Genomic DNA, 26,999 nt, shown 5'->3' with positions numbered 1-26,999 from the left:
GGGAGACTGCCAAATGTGTCACATAGACATGTCACAGGATGTCATATTGAAGATGGAGCAAGCTTGCTTTCTGCTCCTCCAGAGACTAGGACACAGACTATATTCAAACTAAAGGAAAAGAGATTCCACTTAAACATTAGGAGGAACTTCCTGACAGTATGAGCTGTCTGACAGTCAAATATGCTGCCTCTGAGCATGCTGGAGCCTCCTCCTTGGGAGGTTTTTAAAAAGGGGTTAGATAGCCATCTGGCAGGAGTGTTTTGACTGTATGTTCCTGCATGGCGAGAGTATTGGACTTGATAGTCCTTGTGGTCTCTTCCAACCCAATGATTCTATGGATGGGGAAGAAGGGGTGACAATAGATTATCAGGACATTGGCAGACTGGGGAAGGAATTTAGCTGAAAATATATGAACAATTGGCAAAAGAAAACATAGATATAGATATAGGACTTTATAGAATTATAAAGTTGGAAGGGACCACACTTATGCTACCACTTCCATGCGAGATGAATGGGCTGGAAACAATCAGGGGGGGGGGGGGGAGAGAAAGGCACTCAGGAGACCTGAAGGGAGAGATCCAGCAAAACCCATTGTGAGAAAGCTTTCTATTTTAGTTTGGCATCTATAATATTTCACTCTGTATTTCTATGCATAAAAAAACTCTATGGTTCCCAAAATTGTTACACAGCTGCCAAATTTTTTCAAAACCTTGTTAGGAACTATTGAGCACCACAGACAACTTTATCTACCATTCACAAACAGACATAATTAACATTTATCTATCTTAAGCTACTAGTTAAAATGACCATAAAAGCTGTTTATTTTTAAGATGGAAAAAAAAGTCTCAAAAAGTTCAAGTATGAGTTTTATTTTTATTTTTTAAATTTTCTGGTTGGATTCAGATTTGTTTGTGCTTCCATTAAAAGAATGGCTCCTTTCATAAGTGGGAGGAACTGAGATCCAATGGATGGTCCAGTACTTCCCCCATTAATCTGCACTCACCCATTGCCACCTCCCATAATGTTCCCTATCTCTACAGAACGGGGGGCTTCAAGGGGGTGAACAAATGGGAAAAAAATGCCTAACTAGTTTGCTCCAACGGGAGTGCCTCATGAGCACAGTTCTGTCATAGGAATAAGGGGTCCAACATCCAACTCATTTACATTTTGCAGACTCTAATCAGTTATAATCCCCAAACAGTCATCTTCATGGGATTTTCACAACCATATCTATAATCAGGAGAATACAAAGGTAATTTAATGAGACTCTTTCTTCAATAATAATAAAAACAAGGATGGGGAGAACTTCATTCATGTTACATGATTATGTTAATTTATATAACATATAACATCCACTCCCTGGATTTCTAATCAAAATCAGAAACAGATGTATACAAAAAATGTACTTTTCTGAACACTGTGATCAGGTTTGGCCCTAAAAACTACAAAATATGCATATTTGTGAAAAAGAATAGGCAGAAGAAGTATATAGTGGGAAGTAGGAATTAAATCATTATGTAATATGAGAAAATGTGTCATTAGGACAAATGGAGCAAAGAACACAATAGGGGAAATGCAGCACATTATAAGTAAAGAGGTAATACAGGCCTAATGAATTTAAGTCTCCGGGACCAGATGCACTACATCCAAGGGTAGTAAAAGAACTGGCAAATGTAATCTCAGAGCCATTGGCAATAATCTTTGAGAACTCCTGGAGAACAGGAGATGTCCCAGCTGACTGGAGGAGGGCAAACGTTGTCCCCATCTTCAAAAAGGGGGGAAAAGAGGATCCCAGCATTTACCACACAGTTTGTCTGACATCAATACCAGGAAAGATTCTAGAGCAGATCATTAAATAGAGAGTCTGTGAACATCTAGAAGGCAATTCATAATCACAAAAAGTCAACATAGGTTTCAGAGAAACAAGTCAAGGCAGACAAATCTTATCTCTTTCTTTGATAAAATTACCAGCTTGGTAGATGAAGGGAATGTTGTGGATATAGTATATCTTGATTTCAGTAAGGCCTTTGACAAAGTTTCATATGATATTCTTGAAAACAAGCTTGTAAAATGTGGGCTAGATAATACAACTGTTAGGTGGATCGCAATTGCCTGACTGGCTGAAACCAGAGTGCTCAGCAATGGCTTCTGTTCATCTTGGAGAGTGCCCAGTGGGGTATCACCGGGTTTTTCCTGGGCCAACACCTTTATCAATGACTTGGATGAAGGAATAATAATAATAATAATAATAATAATAATAATAATAATATGATTTATTTATAGCCTGCCTTTTCACAAGGAATCAAGGTGTGTTGCAACATCAGAAAAAATAGTAAAAACAATACATTGAGATCAATCACAATTTAAAAATAACCCCCATCCCATCCCCATCCCCAATTTTCTCATATTGCATAATGAATAGGGAGTATGCTTATCAAATCTTCAGATGACACCAAATGAGGAGGGGTATCTAATACCCCAAAGGACAGGATCAAAATTCAAAATGACTTTAACAGATTAGAAAGCTGGGCCAAAACTAGCAAACTGAATTTCAACTGGGAGAAATGTAAGGTACTGCACAGACAGAAAAAAATGAAATGCACAGATACAGGATAGGGGCCACCTGGCTTGACCACAGTACATGTGAAAGGAATCTAGGAATCCTAGTAGAAGACAAGTTAAACACGAGTCAACAGTGTGATGCTGCAGCTAAAAAGGTGAATGCAATTCTAGGCTGCATCAATAGAAGTATAGTGTCTAGATCAAGGGAAGTAATAGTGCCACTCTATTCTGCTTTGGTCAGGTCTCAACTTGAATACTGTTTCCACTTCTGGGCATCACATTTCAAAAAGGATGTTGACAAGATAGAGTGTGTCCAGAGGAGGGCAACCAAAATGGTGACGGTCTGGAAACCATACCTTATGAGTTAAGACTTAGGGAGCTGGGTATGTTTAGCCCAGAGAATGATAGCCCTGTTGAGTATTTGAAGGGGTGTCACAATGAGGATGGAGCAAGCTTCTTTTCTGCTGCTCCAGAGACTCGAACATGGAACAATGTATGAAAGCTACAGGAAAAGAGATTCCACCGCAACATTAAGAGCTTCTTGACAGTAAGAGCTGTTCAATGTGGAATATACTCCCTCGGTTTGTGGTGGAATCTTCTTCTTTCAGGGTCTTTAAACAGAGGCTGGATGGCCATCTGTCACGGGTGCTTTGATTGCATGTTTCTGCATGGCATGGAGTTGGACTGGATGGCCCTTGTGGTCTCTTTCAACTCTGATTTTTTTATGTGTTGTTGTCACAAAGACCACATTAGAGAGCCACACCTCTGAAATATATAACTTATGATACTGTAATGTTATCTATAGGTGTGTGTGTACGTGTATGTACATGCTCCATTTTATTGTCTTTAGAATATACATGAGAATGATTGTTTTAGCTTACACAGAGATTTAATATATATTAAGCCAATGATTAGTGTAAATTAAAAAGAAAATATAAATGCTAAACAATAAGGTCAAAACAGAACAGACGTCATGACTAACTGTGGAAGTGGAAAACCAAAAACTATCTAGCAAAGTATAAGAATGCCTCAAAAACATCATACATAAGCCAGCTTGAAATGGCATGTTGACGTAAAGTATGCAGTCCATTTCTCACACTGACCAAAGTGCAATTAGAATGCTTATTTTGAGTAAATTACATTTCTTCACCTCTCTGCATATCTGATGTTACATACTACTAATCCTCTCCAGGAGTTGAAAATCTATCAAGATGGCTTCTCCCAGAAACTAATGGATTCAGGAGGATTCCTGGAGGCCCTGGGGAATTTTTCAGCTGCTAGTTTGTGAACCTGTCAAAGTTTCCATTGATCTGTGGAAGAGGGAGGTGACCTGCCAATTGACATGATCACTCCTAAGGGAGCTCATACTGTACAGAGCTCAATCTACTTGGTTTCTGAAGAGCCCAGAGCAACAAGGTGCTTCGATATACAGAGAACATGTTTGTAAGAAAGGAAAACCCATGAAAAATCCAATCAAAGCTAGGCTAGAGTACATTTTAAAGCCTACACTGAGATGATGATGTCTACAAATATATTGTGCTTCTCTGCCCCCATGGTAACATAACAGTATTATTTCTGGAGTTGAAAAAGAATTTCTAAATTCTGGATCCCAAAGAAGTGAGAGGGAATTCTCAGTAGGCAAAACACTTCAATAATAAAATTGCTCACATGCATTCCAGCATGGAATGCAAACTGAGAACAGGCCTGGAGTTGTGATATGGGCTGGTACTTGTTCTGTTTTGAAAAATATTATTTTGTTAAACATGAAGATGTAGACAAGTTGTTTAGAGAAATGAGGGGCTGGAGCAGACAGGTGCAAAAGAGCAGCCCAAGTCCATCCCAGCGCAAGTGGGTTGGGACTGCGCTAACCACACAGCTGGCTCCAAAGCGGGCTGCAGCCACAAAACCCAAACTGCATTGCCAGGAGCCAGATTATCCCAGGTCCTTTTTGTTCTGATCCAGAGTACTGGAGCACAGCTTTGGTATGGCTTTGGGCTGCTTTGGAGGCATTTATTGTTTGAACACCTCCACAGCAGCTGGAAGCTGCTTCATTTGGCCCATCTGTTCCAGTCTGAGGTCAAGTATTTGTTAATGGACTCTTGTCCATCCAAAGTGCTTCAGATAGGGGCACTGGGAAATGGCATATACAGTACTGGGCACCTTGAGACAAGCAGTTGCAGCAAGATCCCAAGGGGGCTGCTCTCAATGTGGCCCATGGCCAGGAGTGCACTGTAAATGTCATTTCGCAGGCCCCTGATCTGCAGAACTTTGAAAACACCTCAGCTTGAACACTGCCAGTTTGAAAAGGTATATATTTGGGGGAATGGCATCTATAACTAGGATAACAGAACTCCATCATCTTAGTTATATGTGAAAATAAAGGATCTCAGTCAGGTTGTTGTTGTTGTTACTATTATTTACTGCAGGTGCTATTATAATAATAAGGGTATATAACTGAGGTACTTTGCAACATAACATAAGCCATGTCCGTATAGCAATAAAAAATACTACAATAATGTATTGAAATTTGAAAATAAGACTTGTTGTCGTTGTTGTTGCTGTTGTGTGTCTTTAATTAGTTTCTGACTTATGGCATCCCTAAGGGGTTTTCTAGGGATGAGAGTGTGACACACTCAAGGTCACCCAATGGTCCCCATGGCTGAGCAGGGAATCGAACTCTGATCTCCAGAGTCATAGTCCAACACTCAAACCACTGTACCACCATCCTTAACAAAACTTTAATAAATGTAGTATTTTTATTGTTCCAGTTTAAAAATGCCATTCACTCATATCCAATGTATCCTCTCTATTGTTTTCATGTGTGCATGAAATAAAACCTGAGTAAGAAAACTTGAAGTTTTCACTGTTACCTTTTGTTTTGTAGTTGATATATTACTTCTTGATCAATTACACAAGGTCCTCATTTTCTTTGATGTCTTCTGTGAGTACTAATCATTAAGAAGTATTATTTTTAAAAAATGGTTCAAAATGAGCTAGAAAGGCACTTCCCACAGCCATGGGTATAGCATTCTACTTATTTTAGTTCTCAAAAATGTAAGTCAAATCTGTGACTTCATTCATTAGCTGAAAATACTGAAAGGATCATTCTAACAAAGTAAGAGGGCAGTACAGAGGCAGCATGTTTCCCTTTGCATCTCTGGTTGTAGATTGGTTAGGGATTTTGTTAGTTTGTTAATTAAAGCTGGGGATCTGTGTCAGCTAATAGTGTAAAAGTGTATAGAGTGGCACAACTAGTATCTGAGTAGAGCATGGGCAATCTGACAATCAGGCAATCCTAACTGCAACTACAATTACAAATAGCAGTTAAAATTACTGGCCATATAATTGTAATGGCCATAAACAATGGGACTTGAAATTATCCACTAAATATAGAAATCAAATCTTGAACAAATAATTGCCATACATTGGTGCCTTGAGACACACTCTTCAAGTGTCCCCCACAGGTACTGCCACAGGGAGCATCTATCTTTTCAGGAGTCCCAGAGAAAGCTGTTTGGTCTCTGGTACATTAAAAACTGAACTAAAAATCATGTCCTTACAAACATACAAGAAAAAAATGCTGAATCCTTCAGTCATGTTGCCCTCCTCTCTTTTCACGTTAATCTTGATGAAGAATCACAAGAAGTTTGCTAAAGCTAATTTTCTTATAAATTTCATGTACAGCAAACAGCTGTATGTCAAAAAGTATACTGAAAGCTGACAGGAAGGCAATCAACACATTTGAAATGTGGAGCTGGAGGAGAATAGTATGGATACAAAGAATGGTAGATCACTAACTTGCAATATACAAATATTATATTGGAAAGTGAAAATAATCTAATAAAATAACTCAATATTTTTCAAAACTTTGGACTATTAACCTTTGACATTCTGCTTAATTTTTCCCCAAAATTTTCCATGTTATGTTTGTATTCCACAAGTATTTTAAAAAAAAATCCCATTTGTATCCACATGTTCACAGAGTCAACCATCCACAGCTTGAAAATATGTGGGTTTTTTTGAAATCCAAAAATCAAACCTTGATTTTGCCATTTTATACAGGGAATACCATTTAATAATGTTATTCGTTGTAATGGGATGTGAGCATCCACAGATTTTGATATTCATAGGGGGGCCCTGGGACCAAATGCCAGTTGATACCAAGGGCCAACTTTACCATTAAGAATATATGGTTTCCATGACAACAATATGTCTATTTCATTGAAAAACTATTGACCAGAACAAAAGGAATAGCTGATGATACTTTACATATAATTCCTAATCCAATATAGTCATCTGTGTACCAATTAAACTATTTGTAAACCAGACAAGAAAAATTGTGGTTAAAAGAATGTTGGGCAAATACTATTTCAATATCTTTAATACAACATAAAGTATATTTGATTTTTACAAAAATATTTTCAAAATAACTGTATAAATACCTAACCTTCAAAACCTAATTTATTGACTGCAATTTACTTGATACCGATGTTGCTAAGAAATACTTATTGTAAGTGATATATGCCATGCATAATTGTCATTTTAATTTTCTGATATAAAAATCACAAATACCTTCAATTTCTCAAAAAGATTCTAGTCTACTGCATAACTGAAGCTTCAGTGTTATGCCCATTTACAGTTACAGAACAGTAAAATTTTAGAGCTGGAGCTAGTTACAATGCTACAATGCTATAAAAAACAAAAAACAAAACAAAAAACAAAACAAAACAAAAACCCTTACTGTCAGTTCAGGAATCCACAGCTAAAGCATCTAACCTTTATTCAAAACCCTCTAACAAAGGAGAGTTCATCAGCCCCTAAGCTTGTCTATTCCAGTGTTGAACACCTCTTACCATCAGGTCATCCTTCTGTGTTGTCATTTCAAACCCCCTGGAGCATCAGAAAATGCTTCTTCTTCCATGTGTCAATCTTTCACATATTTGAAGATGGCTATCATATCACCTTTCAATCTGCTCTTCTCCTAGTCAAATATACTTGGTGGCTGCCCCTAGACTGTGGAACTCCCTTCCCAGTGAGGCCAAAATGGCCCCCTCCTTGCTGGCGTTCCACAAGATGGATAAGACCTACCTATTCAGACAGGCTTTTAAAATGGAATGTTTGCAAAGGACTGGCTTGGGGTGTTATTTCATTTTAAAGTGTTTCAAACAATTTGATCTTTTAAGAATCTATTTTATTCCTTTAATAGCAATCTATTTTAATATTGTAATAATTTAATCCCTTTTTAATGCACCCTTTTTCTATGTTTTTAATTCTATTGTTCTTTTAATATTGTTGAGCCACTCTGAATCCCAGTTCTGGGGTACAAACATTATTATTATTATTATTATTATTATTATTATTATTATTATTATCTTCCTCAACTATTCCTCACAAGTCTTGGTTTCCAGATTCTGTACCACCTTGGCCACCTTCTTGTCAATACATCCCAGCATGCTGATACCCTTTGAAAACTGCAGAGCCCAGAACTGGATATAGTATTCCAAGTGAGGTCAGACCAAAACAGAATACAGTGGTACCATTGATGTTGATACAATAGTTCTTCAATTGCAACCTAAGATTGGACAAGCTTTTTTTCCCTTGCTTTATAATGCTCACATTTAACCTTTTCAGATATACTGTGGTTAAACCAGGTTATATTTGTGCTTCTTAATTTTCTTATCTAAAGACAGAACCATATATTTATCTCTACTGGAATTCATTTTATTAGTTTTGGCCCAGGTTTCCAATATGATGAGATCATGTCGAATCCTTATTCTAACTATTAGCTGCACCTCATTGTTCAGTGCCTTCTATAAATTGGGTGAAACTTCCCTCTATCATCTATATAATTTCTAAAGAATCCAAACAATTCTGGAACTAGGGGTACAAAGCCTGCAGCACCTTGTCATTTTTTTCCAGGATGACAAGGAGCTATTGGTGGTATATCAGTAGGTTGAGTTTGTTAACCAGACTGCAACCTGAGAAACTGTACTGTTTTAACATATTAGTAGCTGGCAGTAAACAGTAGCACTGTCTAGACCACATTTTGCCATCTTGTCTGTAATAATATTGAGGGGAATCTTATCAAAAACCTTACAGAAATCAAGATACACTGCTTCCACATTTCTCTAAGCTACTAGGCTCGGAACTATCAAGGAAAGGAGATAAGATTAGTTTGGCATTGCTTGTTAGTTTAAAAAACTCTCCTGGCCCAGGATAATTATATCATTCTTTTTTAAGGCAACAAAGAGATGTTGGTAGGATTGTTGGGCTAAAAACTAAAGAGTCAGACAGTAGTCAACAGCATTCTGGCTTTTCCTAAAGCCAGCGTGTTTGAGGTGGATAATATGGTTAGCTCTTTCAACCTCCAATTTATTTAATAGACAGTTACTATACAGTTTTTTGTGGGGGCTTTTGTGGGGAAATTTCTCTGAAGATGCCAGCCACAGCTGCTTGTGAAACATCAGGAATAAACTCTTCTAGAACACAGCCTCATGGCCTGAAAAACCCACAAAAAACTATGGGTGCTGGCAGTGAAAGCCTTTCACTTCACTTACTATATAACTCAGAATCCATGTCCAAGATACCAGTGATTAATATGACATAATAGTGTCACACTACCCTCAGTTTAAGAAAGGCTGACATATTCTGTAGATGCATGAACAATGAGTATCAAAGATGTCTCACAAAACAGAATTAACAACTCAAAACTTTCCTGGCTTGCTCTTCCATCTGATATTCCCAGCCTAAGATCAAGTGCAAAAATCTGCCCATAGCACTGTGGGAGCTATTTTTCCCCATAGTGTCAACCTCATGCTGCTCTGGGAACATAATATGAAAACCTCATTGCTAGAGCCAAGAATGTTATTATTTTATATACCAACCTAAACATCACTGTGAAAAAAACATCCATTGACTCCAAAAGTGAAATTGCAAAGTGAAAAATACCAGGAGAGGAAAAAAAATCTATCCTGGAGGTGATCCCCTTTGCTAATCATAACAATTCCCTTCAGATGGCTTGCATCAGTCCAGTTCCTAATGACATTAAAAGCAAGCAGTTTAATGCCTATACAGTCATCCCTCCTTATCCATGGATTTTTTATCCACAGATTCAAGCATCCATGGCTTGAAAACATTTTTTAAAAAGTATGAATTCCAAATAGCAAACTTTAATTTTCCATTTTATATAAAGGACACGTTTTTGCTATTGTATTTAATGGGACTTGAGCATCCACAGATTTTGATATCCACGGGGTGTCCTGGAACCAAACCTCAGCGAATAACAAGGACCGATTGTATGATATATATATGACAGAGAGAGAAAGAGAGGAGGGGGGAGGGAGTGTGGGAGATCACACATAACAAAAACCAAGCAAATTTTGTCTTTTCACTGGTCATCTTCAGTAGTCTAATAATGCCAAAGTCACAGTTTTGCAAACAACAGTGGTACTCAAACATTTTACCCTTTGGACCACCCTTTACATCTACATGCAGAAATCGTGCACCCACGCATTCAACATAGTATATGAATATAAATATTTTGTTTATTTAGTGGATTTTCCCTGGTACCTTCATGTATATTAATATTTTAACATTTCATAAGAAAATAACATTATTCAAATTAGAGCAGTTTATTTACATAAATTCGATATTCAACTCAGTGCATGTGTAACTTTTACATATAAAAAAAGGTTGAGAAGAGGAGGAGGAGGGATCAGAACCTTCAAGTTTTGTGGTTCTCCTAGGGGCCCCGCTTCACCATTTGGGAACCACTGCCAGAACAGATCCATCTTAAGGGCCTTATTAAAGGCTGTAAGAGTGGAAATGTGGCAGATCTCCTCCAGTAGGTTGTTCCATAACTTCGGAGCAGCGGTGGAGAAGGCCCTCTGGGTAACTGAAGTTAGCCTGGATTTTTTTGGCTGAAGGACTTTAATATGCGGGACCGACAGTACGGAAACAGGCATTCCCTTAAGTATTCTAGACCCAAGCCATGTAAGGCTTTAAAGGTAATCACCAACACTTTGTTCCTTGCCCGGAAACTAATTGGCCGCCAGTGAAGAGACTTCAGAACCAGTGTTATGTGATCGTTTTGAGAAGTATCTGTATGGTATAGCTATGCATCCATCCTGATTACTGATATTTTCTAGAACATTTTACAGTTTACGCCATGAATTCCACATCCCTACAGACTGATTAGTTGTATCAATGAAGTGCCAATTCAGTATGGAAAAAAAAATCTGTGTTGGTAGTACTGCGTTGACAACTAAATAATGATTTTAAAATCCTGCTAATAATGGAATTCTTAATGCATTAGATTAATACTTGAATTAATTGTGTTAATAGGATGATATTTTGCCTTTGTAGAAAGATGTTAACATATTAAAAGATAGAAAACACATGGATCTTTAAATAATTTTATTCAAATTGGATAGAATTTTTTTCTCATTTCCTTATTCTTGTTAATGCTTAACACCTCTTGATATTATGACATATGCAACAAAGAACTGAGTTCTTTATATACCATATTACTATAAAAGTTGATATTTTGATATGCAGCCAAACATATGTAGTTTTATAAAAGTAAAGATAATTTATTATCTTTTACAGCTTTGGATCAAATGACTGACAAATTTAAATTGTGTATCAGAATTCTGGGGGGAAGGCAATTGAGATTTGTATATTTGTTTTATGGTTTGAGCTACATTTCAAAATTTGGGTGAGTAAATATTTGAATAATAATTCATATATCTAGAATGATGAACAATATTTGTCAGTGCTTAAGATACTGTATCTTTACAGGCAAATATTTAGAGTCTTATGCCAAAAGTGACAGATAGAATTCATGACTCTTAACAAAATTAATTGAAATACAAAAACAGAGGAAGAAATATGTTGAATCAAATTAATGCTCTACCTAATATAGTATTCTATGCACATGGGGGCTAATCAAATCAGATACCCATTAATGGGAACTTCCATATAAGAAACCTATATAGTGGGCCCTTGATATCTGCTGTGGTATAGTTCCAGGACCCCCCTCCCTATGGATATCAAATCCCGTGGATGTGTCCAAAGTATGACAACCTGAGTTTTATGGGTCTTGGCTTCTAGGAAGATTTCTGGCTTGATCTGCTCCAGGACCCATTTGTTCATCTTCTTGGCTGTTCATGGAATCTTTCTCCAGCACCACATGTCTAACAAATTCATTTTCCTCCTATCATCCTTACCAACTGTCCAGCTCTCACATCCATATACAGCATTAGGGAATACAGTGGCTTGTATGATTCTAACTTTTGTGCTCAGTTGTATGTCCTTGGATTTTAGGATCTTCTCTAATTTTTTCATAGCTGTCCTTCCCATTCTTAATCTTCTTCTGATTTCCTGGCTGCAGTCTCCATTTCTCTCACTGTTTGATCCCAGATATGAAAATTCTTTTGTTATTTCTATTTTTCTTCGTTGTATAATTCAGATTTGTGTAGGTTCTCTGTGGTCATTATTTTTGTTTTCTTTATGTTCAACAATAAGCCTGCTTTTATTATTATTATTATTATTATTATTATTATTAACCTTTATTTATAAAGTGCTGTAAATTTACACAGCGCTGTACATACAATCTTTTAATTAGGTGGTTCCCTGCCCTCAGGCTTACAATCTAAAAAGACATGACACAAAAGGAGAAGGGAGTGGTGGAGGGGAAGCTTTTGCACCTTTTTCCTTGATCTTTCTTAGTAGTTCCAGGTCTTTGAGATTTTCTGCTAGTATTATGATGTCATCTGCATATCTCAGATTATTGATATTCCTTCCTCCTATTTTTACTTCTTCTTCTGTGTCCAAGCCTGCTTTTCTTAAATATGTTCTGCATATACGTTGAACAAGTAGGGTGATAAGATGCAGCCATGTCTGACTCCTTTGCCAATTGAGAAACATCCTGTTTCTCCAAGTTCTGTTCTGACATTAGCCTCTTGTCCTGAGTACAGATTCCTCATCAAGACTATCAGATATGTTGGCACTCCCATGTCTGTATTATGCTATTATTACTTAGATTGTACGCCATGGGCAGGTTTACTCTTATCTATTTTATTGTTTGTATGTACAGCGCTGTGCAAATCTACAGCACTATATAAATAATAATAATAATAATAATAATAATAATAATAATAAAACAAAGCAAGGGGAATACAAGAGCACACACTCTAGTAGGCAGAAGGTCTGAGCTTCAGTCTACAGTATCTTCAGTTGCAGGATCTCTGCTAGTAAGGTAAAGAAAGACCTAGGACACTGAGAAAGCTACTGTTTGTAATATTGATCTGGATGTACTAATAGTCTAATTTGGATATAATTCAGTTTCATACATTCAGATGGAAAGGAAGAAACCCAGTGAGTATTGTTTAGTTCTTAATAATAGCTTAGTTAACAATTACCATATACAACATTTATAGTATCCTGACATAAAAGTCATTAAGCATTTCAAGAGGCTCTTGGAGTTTACCAGATTCCTCTGACCATACTCCATGACATATTCTCCAAAACAACAATTAGAGCTTTAGTTCTGAAGATGATACAAAAACAATGTTCATTCACATAACAGCCCTGAATATCCTCCTAGGTTGTTCCCACAAACCCATTAATTGGTTCCCATCCCATTCCCACTCCCCCTCACCAATTAGCCTAAGACCCTAGTATGCTACTGAACTGAGCATTGTAGAGGTGCCAGCAGTGTAAACCCACCATTCATTCTGTTCCAAATCACTTTTCAGTAGGTAGGTTTAATTTAGGAGACTATCATAACATGGACAACATGGATTGCCTACCTATACTGGGAGACTGAGGCTGGCAGCTGGCCCATGTTGGAAGGGTCCATCAGGCATGGGTTTCAGGGTGAGGCAATTACCACTGTCAAGCAGGCATGGGCTGGTGAGTCAGAAGCAGTCCCTAGGAGAGGGCAAAAAGCAAACAAGGGAAGATGGGAGTCAAGGGCAGGGGAAACAGGGTCAAGCAGGCACTGGATGAAGAGAACAGATCCCTAGTGGAAGGTCTAGAACAGGAAATGAGTTGACACAGAAGAATTATAGAAGAAATCCATCCAATTGGAATTGGAAAGCTGTGCCTGGTGTCAAGGAAGATGTGAACAATCTATATAGAAACAGGGGGAGGGAAAATCTGTTTTATCAGCCTTTTGTTTTGTCTCGATTTTGAAAGCAAGCTCTTATGTCAGAATTTTTGATAAAAATAAGAGTACTCTTTTGGTCTTTTGAGAACCATCTTCCTCTACATTGTTTGGCAAGGCCATTTCTAGGATTCAGTCACTACACAATCATTCCAATCTCAAAATACTTAGTTATCATTGAACATATTAGCTGAAATAACTTGAGTCTATTGATTTCAGTGAAATTTAACTGACTACATGGCTTACTGACATTAGGTATCCTACCTAGCAGATCACTTTGATGTTAAGACTGCTAGCTAACTGACTTTAAAAGGAATGCAAATCACACTAATCTTTGTGGCTCTATTTATTAAATTGCCATCTTAGGTGATACCAGAAATATAACTATAAACAATTATATTAATATGGTGTATTTTCTTATGACCTGATCATATGCATATGTACTCAAGATTGAAGTACCACCGAGGTCTCCCAGATAAGCCCGCATAAGGTATCATAGAATCATACAATAATAGAGTTGGAAGAGACCGCAAGGGCCATCCAGTCCAACCCCCTGCCATGCAGGAATCCAAATCAAATCATCTCCAACAGATGGCCATCTAGCCTCTGCTTAAAGACCTCCAAGGAAGGAGAGTCCACTACAATCCGAGGGAGTTTGTTCCACTGTCGGACAGCCCTGACTGTCAGGAAGTTCTTCCTAATGTTGAGGTGGAATCTCTTTTCTTGTAGCTTGCATCCATTGCTCCGGGTCCTAGTCTCTGGAGCAAGTGAAAACAAGTCAGTTCCCTCCTCAGTATGGCATCCCTTCAAGTATTTAAACAGGGCTATCATATCACCTCTTATCCTACTCTTCTCCAGGCTAAACATCCCCAGCTCCTTAAGTCGTTCCTCATAGGACATGGTTTCTAGACCTTTCACCATTTTACTTGCCCTCCTTTGGACACGTTCCAGTTTTTCAACATCCTTTTTGAATTGTGGTGTCCAGAACTGGACACAATATTCCAGGTGGGGCCTGACCAAAGCAGAATACAGTGGCACTATTATTTCCCTTGATCTAGATACGATACTCTTACTGATTCAGCCTAAAATTGCATTGGCCTTGTTAGCTGCCGCATCACACTGTTCACTCATATTCAGCTTGTGGTCTACTTGGACTCCCAGATCCCTTTCACACATAGTCTCGTTCAGCCATGTGTCTCCCATCCTATATCTGTGCATTTTATTTTTCCGCCCTAAGTACAGTACCTTGCATTTCTCCCTGTTGAAGTTCATTTTGTTAGCTGTGGCCCAACTTTCTAGTTTATTCAGGTCATCTTGAATGTTGATCCTGTCCTCTGGAGTGTTAGCTACTCCTCCTAATTTGGTGTCATCTGCAAGTTTGATAAGAATGCTTCCAATTCTGTCATCCAAGTCGTTGATAAAGATGTTGAATAGCACTGGGCCCAGGACAGAACCCTGTGGGACTCCACTGGTCACTTCTCTCCAGGATGAAAAGGAGTCATTGTTGAGCACCCTTTGCGTTCGGTCAGTCAACCAATTACAAATCCATGTAACAGTTGCCTTGTCTATCCCCCATTTTATAAGCTTGTTAACAAGAATGTCATGGGAAACTTTGTCAAAAGCCTTACTGAAATCACGATATACTATATCCACAGCATTCCCTCCATCTACCAAGCTAGTAATTTTATCAAAGAAAGAGATAAGGTTTGTCTGGCATGACTTCTTTCTCTGAAACCCATGTTGACTTTTTGTGATTATGGCATTGCCTTCTAGATGTTCACAGACTCTCTTTTTAATGATCTGCTCTAGAATCTTTCCTGGTATCGATGTCAGACTAACTGGATGATAATTGTTTGGATCCGCTTTTTTCCCCTTTTTGAAGATGGGGACAACGTTTGCCCTCCTCCAGTCTGCTGGGACTTCTCCTGTTCTCCAGGAGTTCTCAAAGATCATTGCCAATGGCTCCAATATTACTCCTGCCAGTTCTTTTACTACCCTTGGATGTAGTTCATCTGGTCCTGGAGATTTATATTCGTTTAGATTAACAAGGTATTCCTCTACTATCTCCTTACTTATTCTGTACTAAAATTCCCCTATTCTGTCCTCATTATCCTCAGGTTGAACACCCTTTTCCTTTTCTGAGAAGACTGAGGCAAAGAAGGTGTTGAGTAATTCTGCCTTTTCTCTGTGTTCTGTTAGCATTTTGCCATCTTCTCCACACAGTGGCCCTACCATTTCCTTCTTCTTCCTTTTGCTGCGGACATATCCAAACCTCTCTACCAAGCCTGAGTTCATTCTGTGCTTTAGCTTTTCTGACTTTACCCCTACCTGTGCTTGCTATTTGTTTGAATTCCTCTTTGGTGATTTCCCCATTTTTCCATTTCTTATACATGTTCCGTTTAAAACTTAGCTCAGTTGAAAGTTCCTTAGTCATCCATCCTGGTTTCTTAAGACAATTCCCCTTTTTCTTTCTCACTGGAACAGTTTGAAATTGTGCCTTCAGTATCTCTCCTTTGAGAAACTCCCATCCATCCTGAACTCCCTTCTCTTTTAGTGTTCCTGACCATGGGATCACCCCCAGTATTTCTCTAAGTTTACCAAAATCTGCTCTCCTAAAGTCTAGGATGCGTGTCTGACAATGCCTGGCTTCTCCTTTCCACTGTATAACAAACTCCAAAGAGCATGGTCACTTCCACCTAAGGATCACACCACTTGCACTCCATTAATTAGGTCATCCTTGTTGGTTAGGATCAGATCTAAAATAGCTGATCCCCTTGTTCCCTCTTCCACCTTTTGGACAATTAAATTGTCTTCTAGGCAAGTGAGAAATTTGCTAGACCTTGAGGATTTGGCTGAGTTTGACTTCCAGCAAATATCAGGATAGTTGAAGTCACCCATCACTACTACATCTCTGTTTTCTGAATGTGTGGTTATCTGTTCTAGAAAGACATCATCCAATTCCTCAGTCTGACTTGGGGGGTCTGTAGCAGACTCCCACAATAATGTCCTTGTTGTTTCCTTGCCCTTTAATTTTTATCCAGATGCTCTCTACCTGGCTTCCAGGATTGATGTCCTGGGTCTCTTCACTGGTGTAAATGTCCCTGATATATAAGGCTATTCCTCCTCCTTTCCTGTTTGGCCTATTTCTCTTGAAAAGGTTTCCACATTCCAATCATGAGACTCATCCCACCAGGTTTGAGTGAGGCCTATTATATCATATTTGCTTTGTTGTGCTAGCAGTTTGAGTTCATCTTGCTTGTTTCCCATGCTCTGTACATTAGTGTAGAGACAACACAGACCATGTGTCCTCTTGACTTTCTGCCTGTGCAAGTTTTTTTGCCTCTCACTTTTGGGTCCTTGCACTGTTTGGCTTGTTCCCTCTGTGTCAGTTTGTCTATTTTCTGCAGCCTAAAGATACGATCAAAGTTAACTTGCTATGAACATCTATAATATTGTGGAATTTTTATTTTACACTTTAATGCAGTGATTCCTGAACTTTGGTCTTCCAGGTGTTTTGGACTTCACCTCCCAGAAACCCTAGCTAGCTTAGCCAGCAGTCAGGAATTCTGGGAGCTGAAGTCCAAAATATCTGAAGGACTGAAATTTGGAGAACACTGCTTTACTGCAATTCTACTTTTTGTCATTTTTCCTGGGAATCTATCTAAAGATAGAAGTAGAATTATTTCAAAAGATGCGTACTAACTTCTAAATGCTAATTTCATCAAACAGATTTCATTCACTGACAGAAAACAAACAAAATAATATTGTAGTAAATCTACTGCTGAGCATCTGACATGCCAAAACTAAGGGACTTTTAGAATGTCATTCAGAAGTCTCCTGAAGTAATTCCCAATTTTCTGTTGTGTTTGCCAAAAGTATTTTAATTGGAATCACCTAATTCAAAATAAAATGAATGAATATTTAATTTAGACATTAAACCATATCTCCCATGTGAACCTTCCTGGGTTTTGAGGTTTCTGGCTGTGGAGTCATAGTTGGTGGAGATGCAAGAGAGGGCTTTCTTGGTGACATCTCCTAGGCTCTGGAACTCCCTATCAAAGATGGTCAGGTTTTTTGTGTTTTGGTTTTTTCGGGCTATGTGGCCATATTCTGGAAGAGTTTATTCCTGATGTTTCACCACCATCTGTGGCTGGCATCTTCAGAGAATGCTGGCATGGGAGTGAATGGGGTATATATACTGTGTGACCCATAGCCTGAAAAACCCACAGAAAATGTGGATTCTAGCTGTGAAAGCCTTCACCTTCACAAAGATGGTTAGGTTGGCCTTCTCCCTGCTGGCATCAAAGACATGTAATTATGAGTTAAAACATACTGGAAGATGCTATTAACTGAGTTGGCTCTATTCTTATTTTTATTGAACTGTTTTTAATCTGTTTCATATTTTAGTTCTATTTGCAATACATTCAATAGATGCTATGTTTAACCAAATATTTCTTATTTTAACTCAATTCATAATTGTAAGAACTAATGATATATCCTATTAACACAGTGAAAGCTCTTTTATTCTTTTCCAAGCTTGTTTCCCTGTCACCATCCAAATAAAGACAGCAGAATGTCAAATAGTTCCAACAGAGATAAATCACTGCATAGTAAGCTACTAACCTTTCTTGAGACAGTTGTTCTTGTGGGCAGGGGATATCTGGTACATTTGGATTCAGCAAAGTATGTCAAACACTGTATGAATTATGACAGTATATGGGATGACATTTTATATTGTCAAATGCAAGGCTTGAACCTGGGGCAATAATAATATGTCTGTCTACAAGAAACTCATAATCTACAAATGATAGAGAAACAGAGTGATCTGGAAATCTCACATTGATCAAAAGGTAGCTATAAGACTGCAAAAGGCAACAAGAGAAAAGCAGTTTCGGGACACTACTAATAAGGTATGTGAAACAGTATGAGATCATTTGAATAATTTGTCTACTTTGGCTGTTCCTAATTAAAAATAATTGTTACAATTTATTAAGAAAAATTCTGAGGAATCTTAGCAGATCCCACTTGTCTGGTATTCTATTTCTAAAAGTGACCAACAGACCAAATATTTCTGAAAAGTCAACTAGAAAAATTTGAATTCAATATCCCTTTCCTATAATTTCTGAAGAGCAGAACACAGATGTCCCATTTAGTGATTAGGGAAAGATGTGGTTAGACCTATCTTCCATGATTCAGTGTAATCTCATTTCAATGCTACAGTGGGCCCAAGATATCCTCAAACTTGACATCTGCAGATTTAAGCATCCGCAAACTGCGAGCTGCCCGTTGTCCCCATGCACATGGCTCTGCCACCATTAGGAAAAGCCCATGTTGTCCCCAGTGGCAGTGCATGCATGCGGCCACACTGCCATTAGGGATAACGGGACTTCATTTGACATCCCATTGTCCCTAATGGCAATGTGGCCACATGCATGTCCCACCATTGGGGACAACGGGACTTAAAGTCCTATGGATTTTTGTATCCATGGGAGGGGAGGTCCAGAACAGATTCCTTGAGGTCCCACTGTACAACCAAGGTAGGCGTTGTGTTAATGGCTTATTTCAATTTTCCATGCATTTTAAAAACTATTTATGGGATTGCCTTCTTCTGTATAATTCACCCCACACAGTTAGATCCTCTGTGAGGAATCTGTTGCAGCCTATAAAGACCAGGTTGACTGCAATGACCCAAAGGACCTTCTCTTCAACCGCTCCCAGATTATGGAATGGCCTGCCAGAGTAGATCCATCATACTACCATCTTAGACAGCTTTAAAAAGGCTGTCTTCTCTTCTGGCAGCCCTTTCCTGAATAATAAACCTGGCCACTTATTGAGTCCACTACTCCATGCCGTATTCTGTAATACCATCACTCCTCTCTGATATTTTAATGGATTATTTTAATTAGTAATAATTTAATTGATGTTTTACGGAGGGGAGGGAAGGAAGACTAGGATATTATGTATTGCATTGTATGTAATTTGTTAATTGTAACCCGCTTCAATTGTCTTTGTGACAGAGAAGAGGGTTAAAAATAAAGCTATTATTATTATTATTATTATTATTAAATATTGTTTGTATGCTTTCCTCTAGTAAGAGTAGCTTCCTCCTATCCAAAATAGGAGATAAGAGATAATAATACAAAGGAAAATGGACCATAAAAGTGAGAAATAACAATTAAAATGTTTTACAAAACCAGCTAGATATTAAAAGCCAAAGCAGCATAATTACCTGTGAAGAAAAATGTTTTTAATTTTTGTGTGAAAAACCGCAGAATATTGAAGAACACAGGGAGTTGCTTTAGCTTGCAATGAAAACATCCTCTTGGCTGTGATACGGGGTCAACTGTGGGTATTTTTGCATAGCGCAATGATATCAAAGGCCAAAAATAATATTCACTGTGGTTTACACTGGCTAGTGACACCGGGATCATCATTATTTCTGGACTCTCCTCAGATGTGAAATCTGTGGCATAGTTCACCTGCCTTATTCAACTTTATCCCCCCCCCCCCCCCCCGATATTCAGTCATCTTCAACATGTACCTCTTTGGTAAACTAATCTCAGTTACTGCAAGCAGGGGCTGAAGATCACACTATAGAGGAAGGCATATGAGTCTTAATGAGAAATATAATAGCTTCAACAAACTCCTGAGGTTATGAGATTTCACTGAAAAGTTTCTGGCTGCCGTGGTTCCAAGGGGGAGGGGGCCTTGAAAACATGTTCACCCCTTCTGTTAAAAAATTAAAATAAAGCAGAACATAAGAAATAAAGAAAGGATATCAAATAGGCAAACTGGCCTAAGGCTGGAGAACCATAAAGCAATCACATCATTAGTAGGCACAGCAGCATAATTACTTCTGAAAGTTTTATTTTGCACTTTAAACCAATAAAACCATCAATGGAAGACAAAGATATCACTTTCCCCTTCTAGGTCTCTGTTGCTAAAGTATTCAGCCTTTATAAGGCTCAAGCCCTACTGAAGTTTAACTGATTTCTGTGAAATGTATGAAATAGAGGCACAATCTGAGATGCCGTCCTTCTTAGAACTGTGGCATAAGTTCAGATAATAAGGGATGCCCAACTGAGATTCCGCTCAGGGATGGAAAGGACACCTTCAGTTATTATGTATTGCCCTTCCCCACCCATAGAATTCACACCACTTAAACTGTATTTTCCATTTTCCTTTTTCTCTGCACAGAAAACTAATAATAAATGTCCCAAACCTGCATAATAACTACGAGGAACCCAACTATTAACAGATTGTTAAAAAGGTTAGCATTCATTTAAAGATTTTTCTGGACTTAATGGTTGCAATTTAATCCAATGTCAATTAAACTGAATTGGAAGCACTCAGATAACTTACATTTGGATACCTTAAGAAAAGAGAATAATGTTGGGTCCCCAAATGAATGCTGAGTGATGCCTGATTTCAAAGTGGAGGTACACAGTTGTTGGGGGGCAGTTTCTTGCTGCTGCTCCCCAAAATTCATTGGTACAGATGAAAAGAATTGGCTTTCAGTGTTCCTGAGGGGATCGAATATTGAAAATCCCCCTGCTCTCAAAGGTTGCAAATTGGACTTAAGGAGTTTCATTTTCAATTACTGTTTATCATAACAGTTATTAAAGTACTCCTTTATTCTTCCAAATTGCCAAGAGTTCCTTAAATTTAGCTTTCCTTCTTAAGTTAGACAAAAGGTTTATAATATTTAAAGAGGATAAAGAAAATCTGGGTACTTGGGCTAAATAGTGCTATTCATTTGCCGGATGATATCTCCTGATTGAAGACAAAATTTCAGACTATGTGACAGGATGAGAAACATATATCCCTTAGCGTAATTTCATCTGTGTCTTCAAATGTTTCATTAGAAGTCAGGATACCAAGCCCTCTCCACTGAGAAGAGCTTTCATTTTAAGCAATATGGCAGATGATTCAGTCCATGCTTTTATGATCTTCATGTAAAAGGTTCTGCCCAGTTGAGAGCTTTGGAGGTGGCGAGTGGGTCAGCTGACAGTCAGTTTTGTTAGATTAGACTGGCTAATGGCAATGCCATCATGTTGTTTCCTCTTCTTTTGTGGATCAGTTGCCTCATAATGTCTCCAAGGAGATATGGGAGCTGTTTGCCATATTTCCCCCCTGAGAACTAGGCTTTTTCTAAAACATGAACTGGAAGAATTTTCCTGTTCCTGTTCCTGTTCCTAAAATTGTCAGGGGGAAAACAATAGTGAAAATGTCTCCTATGATATCTAGAAGGTTTTGGGGGGCATATGAGGGGCATTTTTGGGTGAAGTGGTGGTAATGCAGCCTTCCCAGGTTTTCTGAAGGGTACTGCATAGTTGCCCTCCTCATTGTATTACATCTTGATTACCTTGATATCAAGACAATGTGTCTCTAAGTATTCACAACAATAGGTGTAAACCCATCTGAAAGGCCATTAAATGTACTGCTAGTCAATAGTGATTTCCCCCTTTTGTAATAAAAATTATTCCTAATGCTATGCAAACAATTTGGCCCAATGCAAAACAAAACAAGGTTTGGAGTAGCCATCACTATGCATGGCCCTGTTTGAAAAACTGAAATCCTGTTAATGTGTGATTTTGTTTCTTTCCCACAAATACAGCTGGGACTGTATACAGGGGTCTGGTTCACATGAGCAAGGATCCATCTAGCTACAGATTTGTCTGCAGAACCTGCCTCTGAGCATGTATGGTCCCCAGTCCTGCTAGTGGAGGTGTCAGTATTGTTATGTCTTTGTCTTCTTGTTGTTGTTGTTCATGCAATGAACAGCAAATGAAATCCCATTTTTTATAAAAGGTATTTCCTCCCCCATCAGCTTTTCCTTCTTTCTCTTTAACTGGACAGGCTACTACCCTGACAGCACACCCCAATACATTCATTTGCACCTGTATCTTTGCCTAAATGGTGGGATATATTGAAGTTGCATTGCTTCAGGGCACTGTTTTGGAAAGGACACCAATAAAAATGGAGTCAATGGTGATGGAGTGGGGGGTCAGAAGGTTCAGAGGGGTTATGTTGGGTGAAAATGTTTCAACTTTTTTATTTTTGCAATGTTAGCTATGCACTTTTAGAACAGCTGCATTTATTGATGTCAGTTTTGAATTACTAATAATTAAAACCGGCTGCTAAGCATTTTGAAGTAGTAAGAAAAATTAGAGGTAAGCCAAAAGAGAGGAAAATAAGAATCTGTTGCTTTTGTTTGGAGTTGCTGGGAAATTACTATTGCTGTAGTAAGAAAAAAGCTGTGAAATAGTTAATAACACATTATTCCTACCTTACTACTTTAGTTTCTAAGAGTTATAAATTCATTATAGTCCTAATGGGCCAGGATTCAAGCAACATTAAAATTTACACGTTCTTACTGTATACAATGAGCTGGGTATAACACATTTACTATACATTCTGTGTGTTGAAACTGCCATAGAAGACATCTTTCTTCCTTACAGCAAATATATAAAATGTGGTACATCACTGCACTGTGCACAGGCATCATTATACAAAAGTGTACAATGTAAAACAAAAATCTCTTTGCCATTAATGATGATACTTTGTGGTTTTTCAAAGCATGTAGTCCCTGATCTGGCTAGAACAGGTACTTATTCTCATGAGATCACTGAGATCAGTTTGCATGTATGGAAGACCTCTACATCCTTCTGTGTATCTAAAATGTACCTGTCTTAGTGCTGAATGAATTCCAGTCAATCTAAAAAAAAATGTTCAATATTAATTCCATTATTGTGAAAAATAAAAATAAAATGTTTTTTCTTCCTCAAGGAATCGGGAAATGATAAAGGGATGTAAATTGCACTTTTTGCTTAAGTTAATTAGCAAAGTTCTGTAGCAACTGATATCTTATTATGATCACATAGCTGTTTTGATATCTACTAAAAACAAAAATCAATCAAAAACTGTTCAAAGGTGCAATGTTTTGAAAATATTGCTGTGTAGCATTTACCATAACAGCTGTACGGTTAAAACTTTAGGCACAAACTGAACTGCAGAGGATCTGCTGCACAAGTACGATCCCCATGGCAACTATATGTGCTACTAGATAACAGAGAAAAAAGGATTTATGTGTTTGCTGAGCTGTCTTGCCCTAGAGGAATTCTCAAGGCAAATGCAGGCCACCTGCCACATGTTACATTAAGCTCAGCCTTCTGGACTTATTTTCACCAGAAAGGTCCAGCAACTTTTTGTTTGAAAGTTGAACATTATTCTTCAGCGACACCAAACAAAAGCAACAGATTCCTATTTTCCTCTCCTTTTCCTTATCTCTGATTGCATATAAATTATACATATAATTATGAATTCAAAACCCCAAATTATTCTAACCATTACAAAAAAAAAAAAAAAAAGATAGCAAGCTCAATTACGGAGCTGTTCTGCAGATTCTCCCATTTTATTTTCCTAGAAATAAAAAAGGGGGCTCTTTTCTGAAGTAGCCAAGAAAATGCTTATAATTTCCAAATGTGGGGAATCTGGTTTGGCCATATGACACTCTTAAGACATGAGACAGGTCCATACGGTTGTAATTCCATTATTATTCCAACCAGAAATTCACTTAAGCACTTTTTAAAAGACACTGATATATGGCATCAAAGTATCCCAAAATGAACACAACCTGTTTGCCTAAAGAAGAATTACATGTGTCTCCACTCAAAAACTATTCAACCACAGAAGTCAAGGGACATGAACCAAGGATGGCACAATAAAGAGTCAAAGAGCAAAAGTGTACAATTTATAGTAAAGGTACAAAGTGTATCTTTCTAGGTGTTGACAAACTACAGAGCCCATGATATATCACCACTGGCTAGGCTTTCTGTCTAACATCCTTTGGATGGCCACACAATTCCCAAGCCTGATTTACAGCCTGATTCACCAATCGACTCTGTAAGTAATTGCTTATGCAACTGGGTTTTGTCCAATGCATCTAGCCCAAGTGAAGGGTTAGAGTTTGGAAGTTGCTGTGGGAGTATAGTTCTTTTTACTGTTTTTATTAAATACTGTTCATTCTTCTAGCATTTCTTTTGTATTCAGGTATCTGTGCTCCTTATGCTAGATATAGCAATTAACTGCTTGGTCTTTTGATTGTTTTATTATCTGCCCAGGTATTAAAAATGATTAAAGAGAGTGTGGAGCTGCCACTACTCCAACAGTCACCAGCAGAAGAAAGTGTGGCTCAGTGCGCTGGATTAACCAGATGAAGGGAAGAGGAAATACACACTAAAAGTTTAACTTGTCTACTGGTCCTCTTCCCAGCCAACAGGATTTACATTAGAATCAGAGAATAGTAGATGTGGATGGTGTTGGAGTATTAGCATCAGTGCTTGTTTTGTAGATCTGTGTTTTCTTTCCTTGAGAAGGGGGGGTGTCCTCTAGCAGGAACATTGATGCATATCTTTATGGCCATTTGGTCAGTGTTGCTTGTGAAGAGATCACTTCCTATACCCCTCCCCTTTCTGGGGATCAATAAAGTTTATTGCCCTTTGTTCTCTGTCCTCTTCCTCTCTCTGCTCTCACCAAGCATGGAAGCAGAAACCAGGTTGTGATGCTAAAGATGTTTTTTTTCCTTCTTACTTACACATATGAGAGTCAGCTCTACCAAGTATAGTTTTCTCTACAGATTAGTTATTTTGTAGAACCTAGATGTAGCAATAAAGTAAGTTTCCTTTTACCTACTAATGTATCCAGTTTATTTGCCAGAAGCTCAGATCTAGTTATTTTTACCAAATACGTGTGGAGTACATGCTTGTTGCTGTGTTGCTGCTGCTGCTAAACTGATTTAACCATAAATAACCAAAACCATAATTCTAACAGATGGGATATAGGGGATGACCTAGTACAATTTCTTGCTATTCAACAAAATCCATTGCTATATCATGCTTGACAGATAGGCATTCAACACATGTTTTAAATGCCGTAATAAAGAAGAGCCTACCAGCTCCCAAAGTACTATCAAGTACTACTATCAAATCTCTTTTCTTGTGATTTCTGTCCATTGGTGTGGGTCCTAATCTTGTGCATCTGACTTTTTTTCTGCCTACATGTTGAACTTTACATTTGCATCTACTGAAATGTTTGTTGCTTGTTTTGGTCCAATTCACAATCCATTAACATCATCTTAAACATTGATTTGGTCTTCTGAGACATGAGCTACCTTTCTGAGTCAAACCTGCCTTTGTCTGTGTTTTGTTTTTTGTTTATGTTTTGTAAATATTATGTGACTTTAAAAAAAATGTAATCATACATTATAATAATAATAATTTTATAACGATCAAACTGATCAAACATCAAATAACAAATAAACAACAGTCAACCAACATCACAATAAATCATCAAATTATATGAATAAATAATATTTGTTAAAAATTCAAATCTAAAATTATATTATTATAATTTATTATTATTACTATTATTATTATTATCATCATCATACATATACATTGCCCTGGTATCCTACATAAAATGAAGTGTGGTTCGGAAATGCTTTAAAACATAAGCAAATTAATGGCTATATTCTATCAAAGAGTTTGCAATAGTTCCTAACTATCAGAAGGCCACTTTTCAAAGGGAAACCATTTGCATCGTATTATTTGATAAAATTCCTGAGCTATTCATACTAAGAATTCATACTAGGAAAAACTTGAAAATCAGATTTTTACTTCTCAAAATTCTTAGAAGACCAAAGAAAAAGAGGGGGCAGGAGGGCAATCAATTTTTCTGTATCTTTTCCTATAAGTAGAAAGCTCTGCTCTGTGCTTAGAGGAGGAATAGAATGTCTATCACTCACACATTCATTATTGATTTATTTAGGTATCTTGTACAGTGCGCCCGCGCCATACGCGGCCTTGAGCATATGTGCTCAAGCCGCGCCGTGCGCGCGGGGCAGAAGGGGCGGCGCGTCCCATTCAATTGAATGGGCGCACGTGCCCGTTGCGCCCCACGTGTGCCTGCACCACCGTGCATGAGCCCCATTGTTTCCAATGGGGCTCGAGCATAGGCGGAATTCGCCTTACACGGAGGGATCCGGAATGGATCCCCCGCGTAAGGCGAGGACAGACTGTACCATTTTCCCTTTAAAATAACCAATTGAGAGTTCTCATCTTGAGAATGAACTTCCTGGTATTATTTCTTTTTAAAGGGAAGCTTGAAGTGTTAGATGACTGCCCATAAAAATATGAATGGTAAGTAGAAAGACTCAGTACTAAGAACCCAATGTTTACATTGAGTCCAGTTGATCACAATGAATTAGTGA

The 26,999-nt window shown here is 38.0% G+C and overlaps 1 protein-coding gene across 6 annotated transcripts in view; it reads right to left on the bottom strand.

The window, feature by feature from the left end:
* The window catches only part of NPAS3 (neuronal PAS domain protein 3), a 948,130-nt gene that overhangs the window by 716,146 nt on the left and 204,985 nt on the right, over positions 1-26,999 (bottom strand). Inside the window, exon 2 of one of the 6 annotated variants that reach the window (XM_089523555.1) lies at positions 13,374-13,494. The exons of the other annotated variants lie outside the window; for them this stretch is intronic. Coding sequence (XP_089379681.1) covers positions 13,374-13,423 — 50 coding nt within the window. The 5' untranslated portion in view covers positions 13,424-13,494. The remainder of the gene's footprint in view (positions 1-13,373; positions 13,495-26,999) is intronic. 6 annotated transcript variants of the gene reach the window in all.

The sequence above is a fragment of the Sceloporus occidentalis genome, unplaced genomic scaffold (genome assembly GCF_023333645.1).
Source record: "Sceloporus occidentalis isolate IW3139 unplaced genomic scaffold, rSceOcc1.0.p SCAF_4, whole genome shotgun sequence".
Classification (NCBI taxonomy): domain Eukaryota; kingdom Metazoa; phylum Chordata; class Lepidosauria; order Squamata; family Phrynosomatidae; genus Sceloporus; species Sceloporus occidentalis.
This window is presented reverse-complemented; position numbering and strand designations above follow the sequence as displayed.